Source organism: Mus caroli, chromosome 17 (genome assembly GCF_900094665.2).
Source record: "Mus caroli chromosome 17, CAROLI_EIJ_v1.1, whole genome shotgun sequence".
Taxonomy (NCBI): domain Eukaryota; kingdom Metazoa; phylum Chordata; class Mammalia; order Rodentia; family Muridae; genus Mus; species Mus caroli.
The window spans coordinates 21957724-21968004 of NC_034586.1; the positions used below are offsets into that span (position 1 = coordinate 21957724).

Consider the following 10281-nt stretch of genomic DNA (forward strand, 5'->3'; position numbering starts at 1 on the left):
GATTGGAGGGCTCAGCCTGGATTCCACAGCAACAAAGGGTCTCCTTTGGCTTGGCTACTGTGCTTCCTTCCTCTGTGACCAACACCCTTCACTCCCCTTCAGTCTTCTTCAATGCCTTCTTCAAGGCTAGCAAGCTTACCTCTCCCTTCCCCCTACTATGTAAAACATTTAAGCGATTAAAGCAGGTATGGTTCAGTCTTCTATTCCTAGCCTCCTGTCTCCCTTCCCCCGATGCAGCAGGGTGACCAGATGCCAACTTCTTTTGCAGATATTCCATACCTTTGATACATAGACATGAAAATTAATTTTATTTTTCTATGGGAGTGGCCAAGGAGACTAGAGGAGCTTATCTGATCACCGAGCTGGAGTTCCAGGTGGCTATTAGCCACTTAATATGGCTTCTGGGAACTGAACCTTCGTCCTCTAGAAGAGGGGCAAGGGCTTTGACCTGTGGCTATCTCTCTCCCCAACACAAGACGTGAATTTCTCTCACTCAATTAAAACAACCCCCCCCCCCCCCGCTTTCCCAACACGGTACATCATTCCCAAACAAAGCACAATATTTTCCTCTTTTTTTGAGGGGAAAGAGGAGGTGTTGAGAAAGGAGTTCTTGGGTAGCCCTGGCTGTCCGGGAACTCCCTTTGTAACCAAGGTCGGCCTTGAACTTAGATATCCACTTGCAGGTGGGGCCTTCCTTCCTTGTGCTGAGATAAGGGTGTGCCCTGCCCCACCAGCCCTTTCTCACGAGACCACAGTCACACAGTCACTTTCAGTAGGGATGCTTTGCGTTCCCCAGTGACCACTTTATAGATGCATCTACCATTAGAACAGTGGGTGGATGAAGTCCCACACTACAGTGAACCCTGGCAGGATAACAAAGGAAACAGTTTGCCTGCAGGCTGGGGCTATTTTTGGAGAGTTCGGAGGCTCCTTGGGGACATTCCTTAATTTGAGCCCCATCCCTCCCCCCCCCAAAAGCTTTTTGATCTTTGTTTGGCAAAAGGATAAATACGCCCCAACTTTTTAACATTCTCTAACACAGGAGGTGGTCCTGTTGTTCTAATTTGCATAATGTTTTAGGAATCCTGTAGCATGTAGCACTTTGACTTGTTTTTTCCCCCAGCTTTTCAAAACAGGGTTTCTCTGAGTACCTGGAACTCAGACATTGGTCTGTCTCTGCCTCCCAAGTGGGGGGATTAAAGGTGTGCACCTGGTCCCTTATCACTTTCCTGAGAAGGCAGGTAATACTGATGTGGGGATCACTTTCCTAGTATCTGTAGGTCAGGCTGGCCTCACTCATGGTGATTTTCTTGTTCTAGCCTTGCCAGCACTGGGACTTAAGCTGAGATCCACTGTACTCAGCTTTTCATGATAGGCTGCAACCTGACCTGGTGTTATTTATAATTTTTTTTTTCTCGAGACAGGGTTTCTCTGTGTAATAGCTTTGGCTGTCCTGGACTTTCTTTGTAAACTACCCTGGCCTTGAACTCAGAGGTCTGCCTGCCTTTGCCTCCCCAGTGCTGGAATTAAAGGCTCGGGCCACTGATGTTTGGCTTATTTTTGTATGTATGTTTTTAATGCATTGTTTTACTTTTGTTGTTGCATCGAACCCCTCTGAAAAAAAGCCTCAACTTCTCTTTTTGGGCTTTCAGTTTGCAACTACATCTTTAACATGTTTGGAATATATCCCTTTGGTACCCATGTCATCTAACACTGACATGAAACTCGGTTACTCAAAGAGCACCTTCCCGTTTCCATTTGGTCTCTTATACTTTTGCGGCAGTTTATGGTTATGGTGTGAGGGGTCCTGAGAGCAGCTGGAGGTTCGGTTCTTCCAGGCAAGGTCAGAGTGCACCTTCGGACGTATATATTGCTGTACGACGGCTCTCCGGCTCGATCAGCCTATAAATTACAGTTCGCATCTACTCTATGTTTCGTTTTGCGTGGCCCGTCTGTTCAGACCCCACTTCTTGAGTTATTCTTCTGCTTCCTGTCTCCAAATGAGTCCCACGTAACACTTCTATATGCTCCCATGCCTTCCACAAGACAATTTAATGTGTGTCCCATGGTGTCTCCCCTACGACCATTTTCCCCAGCTTCCAAAGCTTCGCGACCCCGGTCCAGTGTCCTTTCGTGTTCCGTTTGGCGCTTCTGCCCTGAATTCACCCAAATCCCGAGTGATCCCTCTGCTCCGTACCCGATCTAGTGCCCTGCGTGGCCCCTTTGCCCAGCATCACACCTCGCCTCCGTGTCTCCCACGTGACATCTGTCGTCTGGTACCTCAAAGCGTTGGACAGGACCCTTCATCCTTTGCCGCCCACCCCCTCAAGCTGAGTGATCCCCAGTGAATCAATGTCCCCTTCCAATGAGACCTTTCCGGCCTCCTGCTGTTCGCCTCCACTCTGGCCAAGGTGACGCGGTCCAGCATCCTCAGGAACCTAGACCGCAGGCCGGCTCCCCGCGGGGCGGGGCCTCGGAGGCGGAAGTGCCCGGGGCGCTGGCGGCAGGTCTATCCGAGCCATGGGAGCTCCGGGCAGAGGCAGTGGCGGCGGCCGCAGAGGCGGCGGGGGCTGCCCAGGCGGGGGCGAGCGGCGCGGGACGCGGGAGGGGTAGCTCGGGCTGAGCGCCGAGCCATGGGCCGGGTTGGGGCCGGGGACACAGCGCGGGAGGCAGCGACCGGGTCACTGCTGCTGCTGCTGCTGCTGCTCCTGGCTCGGCCTCCGCCTGCCGCCGCTAGCAACAGCAAGGAGAGCGGTGAGCCCGCGGGCCTACAGCGCCATCCGCGGCGCGGGCCGGGGGCGGGCGGGAGGCGGGGATTGTGACTCTCGGGGGGCACCTGTACGTTCACCTGGCGCAGCGTTGAGACGAGGTTCTCATCCTGGGTTGCGCCCCCTGCGGGGCATCCGGGCCAGAAAAACCCCCATGCCCGCTTTTCCGTTCCGGGCCCGCCGAGTTCGCTCTCTTGGAGCGGATCCTACCGGTCCGTTTCTTCTGTGCTTTAGAGACGCGACTGTGGCACCCAAGAGCTGGGAGGTAGAGGAACCTATCTCCGAAGAATAGCTGAACCGTGGTGACGCAAGGGACAGTATCTGGTAGAAGGGTTGAGCTAGAGAAAGTTGGGCAGACCCTAGAATAGGGGGTCTAACCAGCATTATGTTCATATTCCAATCCCAGGAAGGTCACTCTTGATTGCTGATTTTGCTTCTCACCGACTGTGCTGCCAGCTGACCCTAAAGAAGCTGGCTGACCAGAATGGATGTAAAGAAAGGGTACTCCCTTATAGGGGAGCTTCCTAACTGCTTTTTGTTATTTCTGCTCCGTAAGTGGGAACGCACTGGACTACAGTTTAAGGAGGCAGTTAGATCTTTGACCCTCTGTATTCTGCCTACCCGCAGACATTTAGAAATAGGAAAGATGAGTACTTTCCCTTCTCTTGTCCGGCGGGAAACTCCCCGGGAGACCTTTGTGCTACCTGGTGTTCCTTGGACCGTTCCACCCTCTCCTCCCTTGGAGCTCTTGTTTCTTTTTTTAAAGATTTATTATTATATGTAAGTACACTGTAGCTGTCTTCAGATACTCCAGAAGGGGGAGTCAAATCTCACTAGGGATGGTTGTGAGCCACCATGTGGTTACTGGGATTTGCACTCAGGACATTTGGAAAGAGCAGTCAGTGATCTTAACCGCTGAGCCATCTCTCCAGCCCGGAGCTCCTGTTTCTTTGAGGGTTGTTGTGTTTGGTTTCTGAGCTTGGTATAGTTTGAAATGAAAGGCAGTGTTCCCTAAAGACCTTCTGATAAATTGCTCCATACCACATTCTATTTGTTCCTCCTTCTCCAGCCCTGGGATTAAGCCCAAGTGAGAGTTGATGGCTAGGTGGGGGGACAAGTGGCTCTGTGGCCATGGCTGCTTTGACGTGTGGGTAGTATCTCTGACAGTTGCTGGGTTTTGGAAGGTGTGGGGCAGAGTACCTTTGCTTAAATTCTCAGGGAAAGTTCAGGACTTTCTTTTCCCACTCTCTACTCAACCTTATGCCAATGGGGTGTCCGGGGCAGGCAGGTATCACCCTACCATGCCTGTTGTCTAGGTCATATATGTTCAACAAAGTGTGTGTCTTATCAAGGAAGTCTGGAGAGGTTATTTAGACATGAGAGTTTGGTACTTGGGTCTCATGTAAGTATCTAAACATCACAGATGTCAGCTCTATTCCAAGTGTCCCTCCCTTCACAAAGGCTTTGTGGGGTCCAAGGGCTTTTCCCTTAGCAGGTTAAGGGTGCTGCTGTACACTGTAGGGTAATCTCTCCCACCTGGCTTCCTCAGAGGTTTGGATATCTGCCTATCCAAGACCCCACAGTCCTAGGGGGTGGGGAACCTGTTCTGCCTCAGCTGAGAGAGAGCAATATTCTGCCTCACGGTTTTTTTCTGCTCCATTATCATATTACCATGTAGCAGCTCCTGGTATTCAGTCCTCAACCTGGTGAATGGGACCTGCAGATAGCAGAGAGTGTGGAATTCACTGAGGGAGCTTCCCTCTGCCCTCCCCATGCCAGGCTCCTTTGCTTTCCTCCAGCAGGCTGCTAGCTTTTCTCCAGGTGCCTCTGTTTGGAGGAGTCACATGTCTGGCAAGAAAGCCAACTGCTCACCTGACTCCCTCTCCTCTCTCCTGGGGGAACCAGGCACCATTTTCACAGTGGGGCAAAGGGAGGCTTCCTGAGTGGGAAGGGCGCCAAATAGTACTGTGTTTCTCTTAAAGCACTTTATTACTCATTAACTTCAAAGGGAAAAGCAGTCTGCTTTAGACTACCCATAGGGATCCACAGGAATCTAGAGAGGTAAGGGGCACCCAAGATCATACAGGCACAAGGCCTGAGCTGCCACTGGGTGTGGGGTAGGAGTCTGTAAGATGATGCAGGGCCTGAGGCCACATGATGCCCTAGTCTGGGGGCTTTAGGGAGTTTATCTGCCTGGTCTTCTGTCTTTGCACCAACATGCATGGGTGTGTGCCCTAAGGGCATTTGGAGATCTCACCCATTTGGAACAGAGAGGCCACCTGTCCCTTGGTTCCAGGCTTCTGAACTACAGTCCCTCATCATGGTCTTTTACTAGGTAGGGATCTGGCAGTGTCCTAAGTCATAACAAGTTGGAGAGACAGCCATCTTCTGAACCTAAGCCTCCCTACCTGCTCATGTGGTTCTGGGAGGTTCAGGAGAGTTGAGGTGGGAGGAGCCTTTGCTGTGGCCCTGAGTTCAAGGTAGATATTAACAGAAGAGGGATCTTCTTCCAGACTGCGCCCCCCCCCCCCCCCCCGCTGTCTTTCAGGCTCCACATTTCTTGGCCTGGATGTACTAGAATATAGTGCAAGGGTACAAATGACTAGCTCACAAAAAGACCCACCATGGGAGGGTCTACCTGAAGGCGGTGGTTGACAGGGCTACTGACTTCATTGTTTACATGTTGCAGTAGTGTGAGAAAGCAGAGTCCCCGGCCATCTAGAGAGAGGAGGCCGAGGATTAACTGCTCAGTTTTAGGAGAAACTGTTGTTGATCACCGCAGGCAACTTGCAGGCGCCAGAAGGCATTTTCTACTTTGGCTAAGGACAAAGTTCAGGGTGGGACAAGTACTTCCTGGAGCCCGTGCTTCCTGTGTGCCTGCCCCACCTACCTGATTGTCACCTTTTCCCTGTAGAGGCCGGACTGGTATCTGAACACTTCTCCCAGGCCCCACAGAAGCTGTCCTTCTACAGCTGGTATGGCAGCACCCGGCTCTTCCACTTCCGCGTGCCCCCGGACACTGTGCTGCTTCGCTGGCTGCTGCACGTGTCCCAGGGAGGTCCCTCATGCACTGACGTAGAGATCACAGTGTAGGTACCCAGTATTCTGCACCCCCAGCACCTATGCCCGGCAGAAACCCTGATTCTCACCCCTGCTTGACATGATCTCTTCCAGGCATTTCCGCTACGGCGCCCCTCCTGTCATCAACCCGCTGGGCACCAGCTTCCCTGACCACACCTTGAGCCACGCCTCCTTCCACATCAGGGCATTGTTGAGCACCATGCTGCTGGACAACACGTCAGTCAACATCTCCCACCCCGCGCCTGGGGACTGGTTCCTCGTTGCTCACCTCCCTCCCTCCTCCCAGAAGATCCAGGTGAAGGTGAGGGGGCTGACCTCCTGGCATGGAGGCTGAAGCAACTGCTTGATGCATGGAGGACCCAGCCTCTTGTCAATGTCTGGGCAGACCTTACTCTCAGCTACCCGACTCTAGATTCAACTCCGTCTTCTCCTTTGGCCTACATCCTACATTCTCTAACCCCTATCACTTCCTGCCTTATTCTCCCCCCAGGGCTTTGTTCCAACCTGTGCCTACATCTTCCAGCCTGATATGCTGGTAATGAGGGTGGTTGAAGTCTCCACTCTAGAGCCTGATGTTCCCCTCCAACAGACGCTGCTCTCCTACCCCAGCTACCTCAAGTGAGTGGATCGGGGAGGCCAAGTCTGACCTGTAGCTGCAACCTTTGGGTTTAGGGTGGGTGGTACCACCATCTCATCTAGCAGGTGAGAAAGCGAAGTCAGATACCTCCCTGTAAGCATGTTAGGAGAAATAAGTGCCCAGTGCGAGCTAGCAAGTCTGAGTCACCACCTTGCCACAGGATCTTTGTCCCTGAATACACCCAGGAGCTCCGATTGGAACTACAGGGCTGCGTGTCCAGTGTGAGCCCCGGCTGCCCAGTACGTCTCACAGTGGGGGCAACCACCCTGCCTAGAAACTTCCAGAGGGTGCTGACTTGCACTGGCCTCGCTCCATCCTGCCATTTGCTACTGTCCTCTCCGCCCTGGGGCCGGTGGTTACAAGTGACATTTGAGAGCCTAGCTGAACCTCATGTGACAGTGGGCTTTACTGCTAAAGCTACCTTTACAGGTGGGCTCCATGGGAGGGAAGCGGGGCGGGGTGGACGGGCTCTGTCTACCTCCCCCAAAGCTCTGGGCTTTCTTCCGGTTGAGCCCCTTGTCTTTTTGACAGTATGTAAGCCATGGAGTGTGACCGTCCATCATCTTATACAAAACAACCCAAACCAGACTTACAATACCTCTGCAATCCAGCTGTCCCAAAGCGCTGTCCACCGGGACTTGGGCAGGAGTAGCAGGGAGGACAGTGGTCCCTTCTGTCTCCTGAACTATCCAGTCCTGAGGGAGGACACAGATGTGGTGTCTGTACACTTCCAGCCCCTGAATGGGGCCTTCGTGCTGGTGCATTCAAGCATGCCTTCTGTAATGCAGCTCCGCCTTGATACAGGCATGGATAGCGGAGGCTCCTTCATCATCGTCCTGAGGACCAACAAGGTATCCTCTGGAAGCCCACTGAAGCAGTCTACAGCTGCTTGTACCCTGGGCTTGGTTCAGGGTACAGGGTAACTTCAGCTCTGAGACTGGGGTGAAGGGACCTGTCAGGCGGTAGCATGATACCAATAGCATGGGCCAGAAGGGGATTCCTCTCAGGATAAAAGATTTCCCCTACCTGAAGCCCTGTCCCTGGTAGAAGTTATATCTGTGCAAATGGACAGGGAAATGGCCAGAACAGGAGACAGCTGAAGGTAATTCAGCTGAAGAAAATTTGGACCATGATGAACTTTGGGCTAGCATGCGGCCTCCCTCCCCTCAAAAAAAGGACCCAGCATGACCGAGCTAAAGTACAAGGTGGGGAGGCAAACTGCTCCTTAGATGCCTTTGAGGGGTGACAATGGCTAACCTACACTACTTCCCCTTCCAGACAGAGGTCACAAATGGCACCTTGGTAGCAGCTTGTGTGAATGCTGCCTCCCCTTTCCTCAGCTTCAACACTTCACTCAACTGCACCACAGGTATTCTGGGCAGGCAGTTTTGGTGGAGAGACTGACTGGCCCCTCTAGCCACCTCTGACAGGCCCTCCCACCCCATGCAGCCTTCTTCCAGGGCTATCCCATGTTTCTGAGTGCCTCATCTCACATGGCCAACCTCATCATCCCCTATCCGGAGACAGACAACTGGTACCTCTCCTTGCAGCTTGTGTGCCCTGAGAGTCCTGAGTATGTGAATCTGGGCCTGGGCAACATGACATGGGCTGGTAGCAGTGGAGAGTGGGAAGCATCTATGAGTTTGGAGGGGTTCTCCTTTTCCACCTGCCCCCATCCCACAGCAGCACAAGCAGGGGAAATGGGAATCCCAGCCATTGGAGCCTGGAGGGCTTGGCTCTAGGCCTGGGAGTCCTAGTGGTAGAGCCGCCAACAGGAGCTCTACAACCAGCCTTCTCAGGCCACTTCTTTGTAGGGATTGTGAACAGGCTGTGGTTCGCGTGGAGACCATCTTGTATCTGGTGCCCTGTTTGAATGACTGTGGGCCCTACGGCCAGTGTCTCCTGCTCCGTAGATACGGCTATGTGTATGCAGGCTGCAGCTGCAAGGCAGGTGAGGATGAGCTTGCCAGGCCAAGCAGGGGTGACACTCCCTCCCACTCCTCCTCATGCTACCCTGCTAACTTGGGACCCCCAGTCTAGGCTTAAGGGACACTGATTGGTGGGGTGGGGTGGGGTGCTGCCTCCTGACTGGCATTGCTTGCATCCTGACTGCCCTTACCCACTCAGTGCCTACAGTTGTCTGCCTTAACCACTCCTGTCTGAGCTGTGTCCTACTGCTCACACTTTGTTGTGACTACATATGGATTCACACTTTTCCTCGACAGTCTCTATGTCTGTCCATGCGTGCCACACTGGCTCCTACATGTCCACATATCTCTACATCTGTCCCTACCAACTTATCACACCTGCCTGCCCTTACCTACACATACTGGTTCACACAGCTTTCTCCGTGCTCATGCCTGCTCACAGCAGAACACACTTGGCCACGCCTACCTGTGTCTACACACACCCATCCATACCAGTTTCCCTGTACCAACTATGCTTATCCCTCCTTCTCCACTCCTGACCATGCCTGCTGTGGATACACATGCTCGTCCAGACCCTCCCGTGCCTACATGCATCTTCCACTTTTGTCCCCACTTGCCCGTGCCTGCCCACTCTTGCATATACATATACTACTAATAGATACACTAGTATCTATTAGTGTGGATTTCCTCCTCCTATGTCCGTGGATTCCCTCAGGCTTGTCTACACAGCATCCTCTGGGCGAGGAAGGGCCCTAAAGTTCAGAAGCTCATGCCTAGGTATTGCGTGGCCCCCAGGTTGGCGTGGGTGGAGCTGCACCGACAACAGCACAGCACAGACCGTAGCCCAGCAGAGGGCAGCAGCGCTTCTGCTCACGCTCAGCAACCTCATGTTCCTGGCCCCCATTGCTATATCCCTGCACCGCTCCTTCCTGGTCGAGGCCTCAGTCTACTTTTACACCATGTTCTTCTCCACGGTAGGCTTGGCCCTAACCCTCTTGGGAACTCTGAGTGGGGAGGTCAGGTCTGCTTGCTCATTGCTTCACCTCACAGTTCTACCACGCCTGTGACCAGCCCGGGGAGGCAGTGTTGTGCATCCTCAGTTATGACACGCTACAGTACTGCGACTTTCTGGGCTCTGGGGCGTCCACCTGGGTGACCATTCTTTGCATGGCCCGTCTGAAGACAATCCTGAAACAGGTGAGTGGCCTCTGATGCCAAGCCCGGGCTCCAGGGAAGAGGGGCCCTCACATACAGTACATGAAGTGGCAAAGAGGGATAGAACAGATAGGACTGGGTATCGAATCTCACAAGAGAACTCATTATCCACTGGTGGAGGACGTTGTAGGAAGCTGTGAGGGAAAGGTGTAGCCATCAGGACGCCAGGAAAGAAGATGGGGACTGGGACCCTAATCTCAAAGAGGAGTCAGGGCAGGCCTCCCTGAGAAGCTGGAGCCATGTTCCTGGGTTCCTTGTCTAAGGGCACTTGGGGATTTTATGCAGCATCTGGACAGTAGAGGTGACTTTTCAGTGCTTGTGAGCTGTGTCCTCTATTTACAGCCTGGGTACTGCCCATCAGGGGCACACATATCATCTCAAAGAGTGGGAGGAGAAAGTTCTGGAATTTGGAGATCCAGCAGGCAGTGGGCAGATAGAAACTTAAGCGTGGGTCCCCTCCCAGGTTGCATCTAAGGCCATCCTGATTGTAGATCCTGGAAGGCTTGGTATGCACGGTCATGCAAGTGTGTACAAGACTGCCCATTAGGAGTGGACATCATCGCCGGGCGGTGGTGGCGCACGCCTTTAATCCCAGCACTTGGGAGGCAGAGGCAGGCGGATTTCTGAGTTCGAGGCCAGCCTGGTCTACAAA

The 10281-nt window shown here is 53.2% G+C and overlaps 1 protein-coding gene across 4 annotated transcripts in view; it reads left to right on the forward strand.

Annotated features, from left to right (window-relative positions):
• Nucleotides 1-2504: 2504 nt before the first annotated feature.
• Nucleotides 2505-10281, forward strand: part of Tmem8a (transmembrane protein 8A) — a 9831-nt gene continuing 2054 nt past the window's right edge. Inside the window, exons 1-11 of one of the 4 annotated variants that reach the window (XM_021149649.2) lie at nucleotides 2505-2754; nucleotides 5683-5857; nucleotides 5943-6150; nucleotides 6340-6467; nucleotides 6647-6915; nucleotides 7018-7337; nucleotides 7765-7855; nucleotides 7936-8059; nucleotides 8301-8437; nucleotides 9210-9388; nucleotides 9465-9611. In XM_021149649.2, coding sequence (XP_021005308.1) covers nucleotides 2634-2754; nucleotides 5683-5857; nucleotides 5943-6150; nucleotides 6340-6467; nucleotides 6647-6915; nucleotides 7018-7337; nucleotides 7765-7855; nucleotides 7936-8059; nucleotides 8301-8437; nucleotides 9210-9388; nucleotides 9465-9611 — 1899 coding nt within the window. In that variant the 5' untranslated portion in view covers nucleotides 2505-2633. Of the gene's footprint in view, nucleotides 2755-2822; nucleotides 3034-3072; nucleotides 3320-5682; nucleotides 5858-5942; nucleotides 6151-6339; nucleotides 6468-6646; nucleotides 6916-7017; nucleotides 7338-7764; nucleotides 7856-7935; nucleotides 8060-8300; nucleotides 8438-9209; nucleotides 9389-9464; nucleotides 9612-10281 lie in introns of those variants that run through there. The other 3 variants (XM_021149650.2, XM_021149652.2, XM_029471577.1) reach the window with 3 other exon arrangements.